The 16,007-nt window shown below is 43.0% G+C and overlaps 1 protein-coding gene across 5 annotated transcripts in view; it reads right to left on the bottom strand.

Moving 5' to 3' along the window:
- Positions 1 to 324: 324 nt before the first annotated feature.
- Positions 325 to 16,007, bottom strand: part of LOC140728883 (PRELI domain-containing protein 1, mitochondrial-like) — a 66,975-nt gene continuing 51,292 nt past the window's right edge. For 3 of the 5 annotated variants that reach the window (XM_073047954.1, XM_073047953.1, XM_073047957.1), the window contains exons 6-7: positions 10,970 to 10,999; positions 325 to 1,540 (exon numbers count right to left, since the gene is read on the bottom strand). In XM_073047954.1, coding sequence (XP_072904055.1) covers positions 1,413 to 1,540; positions 10,970 to 10,999 — 158 coding nt within the window. In that variant the 3' untranslated portion in view covers positions 325 to 1,412. Of the gene's footprint in view, positions 1,541 to 10,965; positions 11,000 to 16,007 lie in introns of all 5 variants that reach the window. The other 2 variants (XM_073047959.1, XM_073047958.1) reach the window with 2 other exon arrangements.

Genomic DNA, 16,007 nt, shown 5'->3' on the forward strand with positions numbered 1-16,007 from the left:
TTACCATCTTGTATACTCAATCAAGTTGCCTCTCACTCTCCCCTTCAGTCCAAGGACAAATGCCCTAACTTGCTCACCCTCTGCTCATAAGACATGCTTTGACTTCCCATGCTCCTTCACACATTGAGAGGGCCTACATAAGTGGGATTGTTGCTCTCTCGACACAGACCCAGTATTAGAGCAAACGCTCACAGCTTTGAGTTTTAATTAAAAACCTGGTGTGCATATGCTGAACAGATGGCCATTTCAGGAGGAGCTCATTGACAGCCTGATGCACCAAGGGGCAGTCAGCCGAGCAGAACATCGCAGCTTTTCACTCAATGCTTCGCTTTGATATTTATTAAACATTAAGAAAGGTACTGACAGTTCCAAAAGATCCACGGCAATCTTTAGAAAGTCAAAAAAAAATACAGTTTTAGTAAACTTTGCCCATCCAGTTTGACAATAACAATAAATTAACAGTTAGAGGTCTCATCAGCAAGAGTTTGTACAAACACAGTTGGTTTTGCTAGCTCGAGGAAGCTTGGCAGCAGGGCAGTGTTCCTTTCAGACTCGCCGTAGAAAATAAGCACGCAGCTACCGTGGAGTCAACCAAACAGATTTGGTGACCTGAGGTGGAGACTCTGCAGCGTCCAAGATGAAAGCACAGGCTATGTGGACACCACTTACAAGAACAAAAAGCTGGATGTTACAAGGTGTGAAGTGGAACAAAGAGAAAACAGAAACATGGGGGGTGTAATTAAAATTAAAAAGAGACCCATCAACCGTTTGCTCAGATGTGAACTGATCTTTCACAGGGATGAATTGTACGATCAGAATACAACCACACAGTCCTTTCAACACTGTTCTTCATTCAACTTGTGGATTCAAATCAGTTGTCACCTGGGATGAGAATTGTCTTTTCAAATCCAACCTGAAATATTGCCTGTGGTCTGAATTTGTTTTAGTGCAGATGACTGGATTGATCCATTTTAATGTCAAAACAAAAATAAGGTTTCCTACAAGGATTAAAATTTTAAATTAAATATCAGACAACTTACTGAACATAGGTTAAAAATTCTACCCAATGATGTGGCCTGTGCTCTCTTATTCAATTGATTAAAAAAAAACAATTTAAACATTTCTGAAAAACAAACATATTTAACTATATCCAATTAAGTCCTGGAAGGCCATCTTGAAGCTATGGATATTTTTTTAAATCCTTGGTAACTATTTGTACAGTAAATGCAATCATTTAATCTACTGAAATAAGACTTTCAGATAACAGTTATTAACAAACAAGAAGATAATGTTGTAAACTTTCAGTGCATTCAATAAAAGGTCGTTCTGAGAAATGTTGACTTTTTGGTATTCCTGGAACACTGAACCTAGCCAGACGGATGCCTTTTGTGATCGGGATCCCTTGGCTGGTTTCAGACAAACTGCTTTGCCTTCTGAGGAGCTGCTTTGGAGGCCAGATCCTTCGCCTTTTCAGTGGCAGCCAGTGCCGTTTCCTTTGCCTTCTCAGTCGCCCCTTTCAATGTCTTGGGGGGTGCTTCACCTGAAAAAAAATTAGAGAACCCCCCCAAAAAAATATCAGGATAATGAACAGCATTAAAACTTTAACCATCTGATTTAAAGTGTCTTGGTCATTGCTAAATCACTAATACATCCCTTCTCTTCTCACCTGGCTTGCTTTGTTTCCTCCTCCCCTTTTTCTATGGTCCACTTTCCGCTATCATATGCCTTCTTCTTCAGCCCTTTACCCCTTCTACTTAGCTCCTCCAGCTTCCTTCTTTATCCTCGCCCTCCCCCAGCTTACCCTTCACCTGCCAGCTTGTACTTGAAGGGTCTCAGACCAAAACGTCATAGAAACATAGAAATGTACAGCACATTTCAAGCCCTTTGGCTGACCATGCAAACTACCGTAGATTCCGGATTTTAAGCCGCTACTTTTTTCCCACATTTTGAACAGCTTTGAACTCTGCGGCCTTTAATACGGAGTGGCTAATGCATGGTTTTTTTCATGCCGCCAAAAACATTTTGCCTCGTAACAGTAGACCAATAAAATTGATGAGTAGTTCACAGAGGTCCAATGAAATTGTACGATAAATCAAGCGCACTTTCACAATTAAATTATTGTAAATCAGTCATTTGTACTCACCCTCATCAACATGGAAAACACTCGAAGAAAAGCATTGTGCTGTCTTTATGGCAGTTATTTAGTTTATAATATTTTCGCTTAGTAATTCATTTGTTAGTTAAAGTTAGAACTGTTTTAACTATATTTGTTTTCTGTACTACATCCCGGGATGCTATGACGTCACACCCGGTTTCGCCGCGTCTTGTGGGAAAAATGCCGGTTTGCGATAAACGGGAAGGCGGGGGGCGAGCGGCGGAGCGAAAACGCTGCTTTTAAGTTAAAGGCGATCAATAACTTTTCCTGGTAGGCTGCAGTATATATATTTTTTACCAGTCGTTAGGAGATATTGGAATGTTGTTCAGTAAAAAAGTATACGCAACGTATATTTAAAAGTAGCCGCGTTACAGGCACGGTTCGAAAAAAAGCATTTGCAATATGTATTTGTTTATGTTACCATATGGATTTAATTAAAAGTTAAAAAATCTTCACGTGTAATATCTTTCTGTGTAAATATCTCATATTACAACGTGGGACACCTGCGGCCGAAAATCCGGTGCGGCCTGTACAAGTACAAAATTGATTTTCTTTCTAAAATTAGAGCCAGCGGCTTTTAATCAGGTGCGCTCTGTAGTCCGGAATCTACGGTACTCTAGAAATTGCCTAGAATTTCCCTACTGCATAACTTTTATTAGTCATCTCCTTACTCCTCCCCAATGATGCTGCCTGACTCATCCCTCCAGTATTTTGTGTCTCCTCTGGATTTCCTTCATCTCTAAGAAATACTTAAGAAAGTTTCTTAGTTCTGGGGAGAATCTAGAACTAAAGGCCACTATTTTTTAAAAAAAGGAGTTACCCAGTTAAGACAAATGCGCAGAATTAGTTTCCCACTCTCAGAGGGAGAACCAGATCCTAGTTTCCACCATCATTCGTGTTCCAAAGTCTTTAAATATTTTTAAGACATAAAGATTGATACTTGATAAACAAGGGAGTGAAAGGTTACTGGGAGTGGACAAGAATGTGGAGTTGAGATTACGATAATATTAGATTACAATTGAACTTGTTAAATGGCAGAGCAGGCTTCAGGGCAGACTGGTCCAGACTGGTCCACGCCTGCTGCAAGTCTGTATAGCAATTGGTTAAATGTTGAGATACAGCAAAGTTATTCTGTTTGCGTGACACCTTATTTTCAATGGGTTGGATGTCTGCCAGCACTGTAATGGGGAGGAGGAAGCTTGATGTCTGGAGAGTGAAGGAGAGACGTCAGCAGGACTGGTATCTCAGGTAGGATCAAAATGCTTCCAGGAAATGTTTTAATTAGCTTGGAGGAGGAATTTTGACTCCATTAGGTCTGAATGATTCTGTAAATAAGCTGCAGATTTTTACAGATGTACGGTGGAGAGCATTCTGACTGGTATAAACACATGAGATTCTGCAGATGCTGGAAAATTAAAGTAACACACACAAAATACTGGGGGAACTCAAAGGACCAGGCAGCATCTATGGAATGCTATCCCCCTCTATAGATGCTGGATTGTTCATTCCAATTTGACTTGCAAACTAGAATTCACACACCCCGCCCCTCCCAACCACCCACGTGCAAACAGAGTCTTCCCACCCCAGGACAGGCCTCCAGCCTCGAGTGGGCTCAGGCCTGCAGACACTGGGATCTGACTTCCTGAGTATATTTGCTGAGTCCCTTCAGTCTTTTGAGTACGGTACTGCTCTAGCTTTCCAGCATAGATTATCTAAGGAAACTTACTGAGAGCAAACTGGCTGCAACATTTCCCACATTACAGCACACTCAAAAAGTACTTTACTGGCTGCAGAGTGCACTGGGGATGTGCTGAAGGGGGTACGGAAGTTGCTATAGAGAAACAAGTCTTTCAAGCAAGATTTTAAACAAATGTCACGGTATACGCCAGTGATATTAAACCCAATTCTGATTCACCTCCAGTCCTCCACTAATGGTTGTCTATTGATTCCCCTCCATAGGTACTGCCCGACCTGCTCAGTTCCTCCAGCATTTTGCACATTTTACTCTGGATTTCCACCATTTGATGTTGATACTTGGGGTGGAGGGGTAGAGGTATGTCACCACCAAAGGTGTTCCTTCTCTTTGCTAGCCTGCAGGTTACCCTTGGGCAATGTGTAGCACTTGCTTACTCCCCCGATCAGGGTCACATGAAGCCATGGAAGCAGGTGGTGGATGGTCGTATGAACAGCCGGTGCAGATCACAAGTCCTAGTTATGTGACCAATGACATCAGGCAGACAATCTCTGAAGGGTATTGATCATGTCTGAGGTCACCCGTCTTGTAAAAGCACTGCCCAGAAGGCAATGGCAAACCACTTCTGTAGGAAAAATTTGCCAAGGACAATCATGGTCATGGAAAGACCATGATTGCTCATATTGTATGACATGGCACTTAAGGAAAGAGCTGTTGATAATATACCTGTTTCTGATTTAAGTTAAGTATGCTGGGGTGAGGTGGAGGGAGAGGGCAGAGGTCAAGGAAGAAGGGTTCTTTCACCTAGAAGTCACTTGCAGAACAGGTTACTTCACAATCATGAAAGAGCATGCAATGTGAATCACTGATATTATTTGGAAACTGTGTCATGGAATGTGGATAATTAACACCAGCATTAATTGCACTCCAGCAGACAACAATGAGCTTCCTCTGATGCAGTGCTGTAATCACATCAGAGGGGTGTTGAGAATCAACTCTCTTGAGAAGAAACTAGCCCTATTGATACTATTCAATTCCATGGAAATCCTTATACATTCTTCAAAAGGTGATGCTTCAAGAATGCAGCATCCATCATTAAGGACTCCCACCATCTAGGACCTGCCCTCTTTTCGTTACTACCATCACAGAGGTGGTACAGGAGCCTGAAGACACACATTCAATGGCTTCTTCCCCTCCCCATCAGACTTCTGAACAATCCATGAACCCATAAGCACTACCTTACTGTTCCTTGCTCTATTTTTGCATTACTTATTTTTATATATTTCTTATTGTAACTTATAGCATATTTTATGTATTGTACTGTACTGCTGCCACAAAAATAACATTTACGACATGTCATTGGTAATAAATCAGGTTCAGACTCAGAAGACTGTAGATGGTAGAAATGCAAGTCCAAATTCTGTCAACATTTCCTATGGTGGTGGAGTTTAGGACCAGAGGTCACAGCCTCAGAAAAGGATATCTCTTTAGAACAGAGATGAGAAGGAATTTCTTTAGCCAGAAGGTGGTGTATCTGTGGAATTCATTGGCCAAGTCATTGAGTACATTTAAAGCAGAGGTTGATAAGTTCCTGGTTAGTCAGGGCTTCAAAGGTTACAGGCAGAAGGCAGGAGAATGGGGTTGAACGAGAAAAATAAATCAACCATGATTGAATGGTAGAGCAGACCTGATGGGCCAAATGGTGAAACTCTACTTCCCTGTCTCATGGTCTGATACTAGGCAGGCCAAACAGCACCCATGGAGTCGATGTTTCAAGTCAATTATCGATTCCGATGAAAGATGATAGACCTGAAATGTTAACTGTCTTTCTTGCTCTACACATACCACCTTACCTGCTAAGTATTCACAATTTTTAGCTTTTATCTGGGGTTGTTCACATACAAGGAGTTGACCGCTAGATCCTGTTGTTGGTTGTGGTCTTAACATCCAGAAATCCATGTCTGCCGACAACCACACCCTCAGCTGTCCAAGACCCAACTTTTGCAATTCAGTTTATAAATGGTTCTACTTCTCCTCATTTTAGATAGTTCTTAAAGCCAACTCCTTGAATTTCTAATGCCTCCCTTCCCTTTCTCAATCTCCGTCTCTATTTCTAGAGACAGTTTATTAACTGATTGTCTTTTATAAAGCCGCTGATTCTCACAGCTACCTGGATGATACCTCTTCCCAACCTGTTACAGGTGTCCCCCGTTTTTCGAACTTTCGCTTTATGACAGCTCACTGTTATGAAAGTCCTACATTAATACCTGTTTTCAATAACGAAAGAGGATTTTCGCTTTTATGAAAAAAAGACACCCGCTTTATATGTGTGTTTACCCTGAGAAAGACTACCATGACCGTGAAGCCTTGTGAGGGCAGTTGTGTGCGCATGTGTGTACGTGCCGATTCTTTTTCTCCAAATCGATTTTGGCTGGCTGTCTTACCTATTCTGATAAGCGAAACTATACTGTACATACAAAACACAAAGTACACTGCAGATGCTGTGGTCAAATCAACACGTACAAACAAGCTGGATGAACTCAGCAGGTCAGGCAGCATCTGTTGAAATAAGCAGTCAACGTTTTGGGCCGAGACCCTTCGTCAGGACTGAAGAGGGAGGGGGCAGGGGCCTTATAAAGAAGGTGAGGGGAGGGTGGAAGGTGCAGGTGAAAAACCAATCAGAGGAAAGATCGGGGGAGGAGGGGAAGCAGGGAGGGGATAGGCAGGAAAGGTGAAGAAGGAATGTAAGGGGAAAGCACTATGGGTAGTAGAAGGCAGAATCATGAGAGAGGTGATAGGCAGCTGGAAGAGGAGACAGAGTGAAGGTGGGATGGGGGAAGGGAGAGGGAGGGAATTACCGGAAGTTGGAGAATTTGACGTTCATACCAAGGGGCTGGAGACTACCCAGACGATGTACGAGGTGCTGCTCCTCCAACTGAGTTTGGCCTCATCATGGCAGTAGAGGAGGCCATGTATGGACATATCCGAATGGGAATGTGAAGCAGAGTTGAAGTGGGTGGCAACCGGGAGATCCTATCTGTTGTGGTGGACGGAGTGGAGGTGCTCGACGAAGCCGTCTCCCAATCTGCATCGGGTCTCGCTGATGTAGAGGAGGCCGCACCAGGAGCACTGGATGCAATAGATGACCCCAACAGACTCACAAGTGAAGTGTTTCCTCACCTGGAAGGACTGTTTGGGGCCCTGAATGGTGGTAAGAGAGGAGGTGTAGGGACAGGTGTAGCACTTACGCTTGCAGGGATAAGTACCAGGTGGGAGATCCGTGGGGAGGGATGTGTGGACCAGGCAGTCGTGGAGGGAATGACCCCTGCAAAAAGCAGAGAGGGGTAGAGAGGGAAAGATGTCCGTAGGGGTCCTGTTGAAGGTGGCAGAAGTTGCGGATAATATGCTGGATCTGGAGGCTGGTGGGGTGGTAGGTGAGGACAAGGGGAACACGGTCCCTGTTGTGGTGACGGGAGGATGGGGTGAGGGCCGAAGTGCGGGAAATGGAGGAGATGCGGGTGAGGGCATCATTGATGATGGCAGAAGGGAAACCACGATTCTTAAAGAAAGAGGACTTTTGAGATGTCCTGGAACGGAAAGCCTCATCCTGGGAGCAGATGCGACGGAGAGGGAGGAACTGGGAATAGGGAATAGAATTTTTACATTTGGCAGGGTGGGAAGAGGTATAATCAAGGTAGTTATGGGAGTCAGTGGGTTTATAGAAGATGTCAGTGGACAGACTGTCTCCAGAAATGGAGACCGAGAGATCAAGGAAGAGGAGAGAAGTATCGTAGATGGACCAAGTGAATTTGAGGGCTGGGTGAAAGTTAGAGGCAAAGTCGATGAAATTGACGAGCTCAGCACGGGTGCAGGAAGCAGCACCAATGTAGTCGTCAATGTAGCGAAGGAAAAGTTGGGGAGCAGTACCAGTGTAGATTTGGAGCATAGACTATTCCACGTAACCCACAAAGAGGCAGGCATAGCTGGGGCCCATGCAAGTGCCCATAGCTACACCCTTGGTCTGAAGAAAGTGGGAAGAGTCGAAAGAGAAGTTACTAAGTGTGAGTACCAGTTCCGCCAACCGGAGGAGTGTGGTGGTGGCGGGGAACTGGTGAGGTCTATTGTCAAGAAAGTAGCGGAGGGCTTTGAGGCGCCTTCTTGATGGGGAATTGAAGTGTATAAGGATTGGACATCCATGGTGAAAATGAAGCAGTCGGGACCGGGGAACTGGAAGTTATTGAAGAGGTGGAGGGCATGGGATGTATCCTGGATGTAGGTGGGGAGGGACTGAACTATGGGTGACAAAATGGAGTCCAGGTAGACAGATACAAGTTTGGTGGGGCAGGAGCAGGCCGAAACTATAGGCTTACCAGGACAGTCAGGCTTGTGGATCTTGGGGAGGAGGTAAAACTGAGCAGTTGGGGAGGAGGTAAAACTGTGGTGTGGGAATTATGAGTTTTTTGGCTGAGGATGGAAGGTCTCCGGAGTTGATAAGGGCAGTGATGGTATGGGAGACAATGGATGTTTTTTGGTGGGGTCCTGATCTAGGAGTAAGAGGATATGTCAGAGACATATGGGTCCATCCGCCAGACTATGGCACCGCCTTTGTCTGCGGGGTTGATGGTGAGGTTAGGATTAGTGCGGAGAGAGTGGAGGGCAGTGCATTCAGAGGGAGTGAGGTTGGAACAGGAGAGAGGAGTGGTGAAGTTGAGACGGTTGATGTCTCGGCGACAGTTGGAAATGAAAAGATCGAGTGCAGGTAGAAGGCCCGGTGGGGGTGTCCAGGAGGAGGAGGGTTGGTACATACTGTACATATAATATTTCTACTTTATATAGGCTGTATATTTATCATATCATTCCTGCTTTTACTATATGTTTGTGTTATTTTAGGTTTTATGTGTTATTTGGTATGATTTGGTAGGTTATTTTTTGTGTCTGGGCACACTCAAAAATTTTTCCCATATAAATTAATGGTAATTGCCTCTTCATTTTACGACATTTTGGCTTGTAAACTGTTTCACAGGAATGCTCTATCTTTGGATATCGGGGAAACCTGTACTTGTAAAAATGCCATTGCATTCTCTAAATTGCTCCACCTGTTCTCAGGATGAGGTTTTTCATTCCAGAACTAAGGGAGTTTTGGTTGTTTACATATATTACAAGGCAGTATAAAAGATATTGGAATGACTGGAAATAACTGTATGCTAAATCTTTTTGATTTAATAAGAATGGCTATCAATAAACAGCAAACAAGTCCTCGCTTTTACAATCAAATCTTTGAATAGGGACAAGCTTTGCATCAAAGGGACATTGACCCCAGCTACTGGAACCAAAATCTGGTAATTATTTTGCCCCATTTTCTATAATCTGTTGGATGTCATGACAGTATTTTGAAATGCTCCTCGAAATTACTTTTGGAGTGACAGAGAGAATTAAAGGAGAGAAGTAGACTGGAGGAGTTCATTTCTGTGACAGCCAGGTTCCAAAAATAAATGTAATTGCAAATGCTCCAAATTTACTGGTACTTTCCCAATAACATAATAAGCAGTCCTGTGCTATGTTTAAACAGTGAAGTTAAAAGAGAAGTTTAACGTCTTTAAACTGGTACCTTGAAATACAATTGTTACAGTTTCAGATTACACCAGACACTGGAATCTACAGCACTTATATGTAATAATCCCTTTGCATTCTTTCAAATTTCAGAATCAATTTGTTTCGTAATAATCATCTGGTAGCAACCACTTCCTTACTTCTGTGCCAGGAAAGTTGAATTTGTCATTACACATTCAAGGCTGCAGTTCAGACGAAAGGTACAGCCAGAACCCTGACTGCCCTGTCAGACTCTGACAGTACTTCAGTGTGAGGATTTCTCAGCAGCCAGAGCCAATAATTTTACCCTATTCCATCCTGAAATCTATGGGAATCTGAACAACACACACACACACAAAACACTGGAAGAACTCAGCAAGCCAGGTAGCATCTATGGGGGGGGGGAAGGACAACAGATGTGCCTGATCTCATGATTCAAGATTATTGATCACAAGTGTAATGAAACATACAATGAAATGCAGTGAAGAGTGAGAGAGTGTGTGTTCCCTCTGAGGCAGAACGTTCTATCCTCAGTAAGGCCTCACATTTGTTCCCCGCGCCCACACCTCAGTGAGTTCCGTGCCCCCCATGATGCTAGGCTTTTCTTCTGCTGCCTGTCTCTGTCTTCTTTGGCAAGGATTCTCCAGCCAGCACTGATGACCCCTTCTCCTGTCTTCAACCCTCCTCCTCTTCATGGACACCCCACCCTGGTCTGCTGCCTGGTCTGGACCTTTCACTGCCAACTGCCGACGGGACGTTAACCATCTAGACTTTAACACTCCTCGCTCCTATTCCAACCTCACTACTTCCAAATGCTAGGCTCTCCACTCCCTCTGCACTAATCTTAACCTCACCATCAAACCCACAGATAAGGGAGGTGCTGTAGTAGTCTGGCCTACTGACTACTACCTTGCCGAGGCTCAACAACAACTCTCAGATGCCTCCTCTTACTCCTCAAACAGAACCACTCTAAGGAGTACCAGGACATTGTCTTCCACACCATTACCAACTTCATTAACCCTGGGGATCTCCCATCCACTGCCACCTACATCATAGTTCACTCACCCTGCATCTCCCATTTCTACCTCTTACCCAAGATCCACAAACCTGCCTGTCCCAGTAGACCCATTGTTTCTGCTTGCTCCTGCCCCAGTGAACTCATATCTGCATACATTGACCGTGTTTTATCCCCCCTAATTCAGTCCTTTCCTACCTACAACCATGACTCTTCAGACACTCTGGATCTTTTCAATGATTTCAAGTTCCCAAGATATCTGCCTGTGTATGCATCTGTCTGACTGCCTGCATTTGTGCGCTGCACCAGATTCCCAATGTCTGCAGAATCTCTTGTGTTGATCTATGGGAACTTGCTGAGAACAAGTTTGCTGCAACATTTCAAAGTTTAAAGTAAATTTATTGTCAAAGTACATATATGTCACGAAACACAACCCTGAGACTCATTGTCTTGCAAGCATACGCAATAAATCCATAGAATAATAACCATAATAGAGTCAATGAAATACTGCACTAACTTGGGTGTTCAACCAGTGTGCACAAGACAACTGCAAATACAAAAAAGAAATAATAATAATAATAAGTAGTAGTAGTAACAATAAATATCAAGAACATGAGATGAAGAAACTTTGAAAGTAAGGTTATAGGGACAGTTCAGGGATGGGGCAAGCGAAGTTATCCCTTTTGGTTCAAGAGCCTGACGTCTAAGAGATCAGGACTGTTCCTGAACCTGGTGGTGTGAATTTCCATTTGAGTCCTGATGAAGACCCAAAACGTCGACTGTTTACTCTTTTCCATAGATGCCACCTGGCCTGCTGAGTTCCTCCAGCATTTTGAGTATGTTGCTTGGATTTCCAACATCTGCAGATTTTCTCTCATTTGCCTTGGGTGTGAATTCCAATGCCCCTGTACTTTCTTTCTGTTGGAATTTCCTACATTACCACACTTCAAAAGTACTTCACAGGCTGCAGTGTGTGTTGGGAATGTGCTGAAGGGCATATGGAAGTTGCTATAGAAAAACCTTTCAAGCAAGATTTTTTTTTGCTTTTCCATTTTACAGTCATTACCTGAGGCCTAGAGGTATTTATCTGCTAAAGCCAGATAGAAGGTCAATAACACACGAAGCATGCTGGAGGAACTCAGCAGGGCTGACACCCTTCAGCCGGACTCTTGTTTGTGAAAGGGACCAGACTAGATTTTTCAGGTATGGACAAAAAATTAAGACTTGCATTTCTAGTCTTTTTCACCACCTCAAAATGTCTGAAGTGCTTTTATTTTCATAGAAGTGGAGACAGATGTCTTAAGAACTCAACAGGTCAGGCAGCATCTATGGACAGGAATAAAGAGGTGATGTTTTGGGCTGAGGCCCTTCACCAGGACTGAAATTTACTCTCTGCAATTAAAATACCATTAGTGCATGCTTGCAGATTTCCCTTCTATATTGCAGTTCCCCATCAGCGAGTGAGTGGCATTGTAAAGTTTTATGCTCCTCATTGGTTAATTATGAAGATAACACACATTCCATGCACCACATCAGTTCTTTTTCACTTCTTTGTAATAACACCCTGATGAAGGGTCTCAGCTCGAAACATCAGCTTTTAATTCTTCACAGATTGGACCACAAGATGCAAGAGCAGAATTATGTCATTCGGATCTTCCAGTCTTCACCATTCCATCATAGCTGATTTATTACCCCTCTCAGCCATATTCTTCTGCTTTCTCCGTATAACCTTTGACAGCCTTACTAATCAACTGCCCATCAACCTCAGTTTTAAATGTACCCAATGACTTGGCTTCCCAGCCATCTGTGGCAATGAATCCCCTTCTGGCTGAAGAAATTCCTTGTCTCTGCTCTAAAGAGACATCCTTCTATTCTGAGGATGTGCTTGCTGGTCCTAGATTCCTCCACTATAGGGAACATTCATTCTATTGAGGCCTTTCAATGTTCAATAGGTTTCAGTAAGATCCCCGCTCATTCTTCTAAACTTCAGCAAATACAGGCCCAGAGTCATCAAATATAATTCATATGTTAACCCTTTCATTTGTGGGATTATTCTCACTTCTTGTCCTGCTGTGCTCCTTCAGCATTTTCCGTGTGTTACTCTGGACTTCTACCATCTACAGAATCTCTTGGGTTTATGACTGATGCTTGATCTGCAACTCAGTCGAAAAAATGGCCCCTGAACTCAGTACAGCAATAGGGGAGTGCTATGCTGTAAAGGACGATGTTCCCCTGCAACACATGGCCTACTTCAAAAAAAAAGGTCCTCAAAATACGCCATTGCTGTTCAATTAGAACTTGCCGCAGACTACTTTCAAACACACTTAGTGGCCACTTTATAAGGAGGGTAACCCGGTGTGATCTGCTGCTGTAACCCACCCACTTCAAGATTCAACATGCTGTGCATACAGAGATGCTCTTCTGCACACCACTGCTGTAATGTGTGGTTATTTATTTGAGTTACTGTCGCTTTCCTGTCAGCTCGATCCACTCTGGCCATTCTCCTCAGATCCCTCTCATTAACGAGTTTTTGTCCACAGAACTGCCAGTCACTGGATTTATATTTTTTTGTTTTCACACCGTTCTTTGTAAACTCTAGAGACGGTTGTGCATGAAAATCCCAGATCAGCAGTTTCTGAGCACCAGCAATCACTCCACGGTCAAAGTCACTTAGGTCACATTTCTTCCCCAGTCTGAACAACAACTGAACTTCTTGGCCATGTCTGCATGCTTTTATGCACTGAGTTGCTGCCACATGATTGGCTGATTAGATATTGCATTAACGTGGAATACAGGTGTAGCTAATAAAGTGGCCGCTGAGTGCATTTAACAGTTGGAACTATGCCTTCTCCTTCCTTCACACTGTTATTACAAAGACAGAAAGAGCTGACGTGGTGCATGGAATGTATGTATCTTCAGAATCAACCAATAAAGAACATAAAACTTTATAATGCTACTTACTCACTGATAGGGAACTGCAGTATTGAAAGGGAATCTGAAAGTGTAGATTGATGGCATTTTAATTGCAGAGAGTAAATTTATCGTCTGTGGTGGAGTATTTTAAATTTATATTTTAGGCAGAAAAGTGGGTAAGGAAGATCAATAATTATTGCTCAAAAAATCAAGGCCAGTTTCTGTTCCTATTTACATTTGGAACATTGAGTATTGAATAGCACAGCAACAAACACTTTGGCCCACAATGTGGTGAACCAATTAAAGCAGTAATCAAATGCTTAACTAATCTCTTCTGCCTATATAATGTCCATATCCTTCCATTTTTCTCACATTCATGTGCCCATCTAAACATCCCTTAAAAGTCCCGAATGTATCTGCCTCTACCACCACCCCAGACAATGCATTTCAGGCACCCACCACTGTGTAAAAACCTTGCCCTTCACATCACCATTGAAGTTACCTCCTTAAATGCAAACCTCTTTTCAACCCTTGGAAAAAGATACTGTCTGAAAAAGGATCTAGTAGTCTAGATATTGTCTGTTTACTCTATGCCTCTCATTATCTTATAAACTTCTATCAGATCTCCCCTTAGCCTCCGCAGCTCCAGAGAAAACAACCCAAGCTTGTCCAACTTCTCCTTAGTACACATGCCCTCTAATCCAGGCAGCATCCTGGTAAACCTCTTCTGCACCCTCTCCGAAACCTCAACGTCCTTCCTATAATGGGGTGACCAGAACTGTAAGCAATTCTCCAGATGCATCCTAACTAGAGTTTTATAAAGTTGCAGCGTAACTTCCTGACTTTTGAACTCAATGCTTTGACTAACAGAGACAAGGCATGCCATATGCCTTCTCAACCTCCCTATCAATGGTGTAGCCACATTCAGGGAGCTATGAATTTGGACCTCAAGATCCCTCTGCTCATCATTAGGCCCACTAAGGTACAGCACTTCACATTTGACTGGGTTAAACGCCATCTGCCATTTCCACGGCTATATCTACAACAGATTTATATCTCATAATTTTCTTTGCCAGCCTTCTACATTATCCACATCACCAATCATTGTATTGCCTGCAAACTTATTAACTCACCCATCTACATTTCTTGCATTTATATTTCTCAACAGGAACTAGCTATGAGCGGACTTTTAACATTGTAAACCAGTGGGTTGTTGTTATGTCTACCACTTGCTGTGAAAATGGAGGACACCTCCCTCTCCTTTGCCAGGGAGAGAGAACCTGTGGTTTGTTGAATGTCGGATGAAATGCGAAACCTTTGGGGTAACTTTGGTCTGTGTCTTTGCTATTGCTTAGCACACACTTGGGCTTGGTGACAGTACTGATGGGCTTTTTTTTTGCTGGTGGGGGGAGGCGTGATGGTTGCTTGCTGCTGCTTGCGTGCAGGAGGGGGGATCTGGGGAGGGACTTTGGGGTTCTCATGTTTAACTGTCATTCATTTTTTGGGGCACTTCTCTGTTTTTGTGGATGTTTGTGAAGAAAAAGCCTTTTAGGATGTACATTGTATACATTACTCAGACATTAAATTCGACCTTTGTCAAGTCACTTTTTATTGTCATTTCAACCAGAACTGCTGGTACAGTACACAATAAAAACGAGATAACGTTTTTCAGGACCATGGTGCTACATGAAACAGTACAAAAACTACACTGAACTACGTAAAAACAACACAGAAAGAAAAACTACACTAGACTACAGACCTTTGAATGCAGGTGCAAAGATGTAATGCTGAGGATTTTTTAAAAATAAGGGATTGGTCAGACAACATTGAGTATTGTGAGCAGTCTTGGGCCTTTTACCTAAGAAAGGATGTGCTAGCATCGGAGGGGGTCCTGAGAAGGTTCATTAAAATGATCTGAAGAATGAAAAGGTTATTGTGTAAGGAGCATTTGATGCTCTGGGTCTGTACTCAATGAAATTTAGAAAATTAAAGGAGGTATTTCACTGAATCCTACCGAGTACTGAAAGGCCTAGATAAGAGTGGATGCGGAGAGGATGCTTCTAATAGTAGGTGAGTCTAGGACCAGAGGAAGGTAAATCTATAGAATTCATTGCCATAGACGTGTGTGAAGGCCAAGTTATTGGGTATATTTAAAGCAGAAGTTGATAGGTTCCTGATTAGTAAGGGTGTCATAGGTCATGGGGAGAAGGCAAGAGAATGAGGTTGAGAGGGATAATAAATCAGCCATTATGGAAGGCAGAGCAGATTCGACGGGCCAAATGGCCCAAATCTGTTCCTAGGTCCTTATGCTCTTCTTAAGCTTTTACAATAAATTGTTTCATGGTGAGTACATTGAGGTCATATTGGGGGATAAATTGAAACTCCAGGAAGAACAATAACAAGGAGTTTATTGTTTGACCGGGGCTACGGTTAGTTCTACCAAAAGGGAAAGGAAGAAATAAGGATAGTGCATTGGAAATAGAGTTAATGTTTCAGGTTAATGACTTGTGATCATGACTTCTGACTGAAAAACTATTGACCCAAAATGTTCATTTCTCCCTCAGAAGGATGCGACTGCTTAAATCGGGGAGAATTTTGGTTGATAGATTTTTGGACTCTGAGGGAATCATGCGATTGGCACA

The sequence above is a fragment of the Hemitrygon akajei genome, chromosome 6 (genome assembly GCF_048418815.1).
Source record: "Hemitrygon akajei chromosome 6, sHemAka1.3, whole genome shotgun sequence".
Classification (NCBI taxonomy): Eukaryota; Metazoa; Chordata; class Chondrichthyes; order Myliobatiformes; family Dasyatidae; genus Hemitrygon; species Hemitrygon akajei.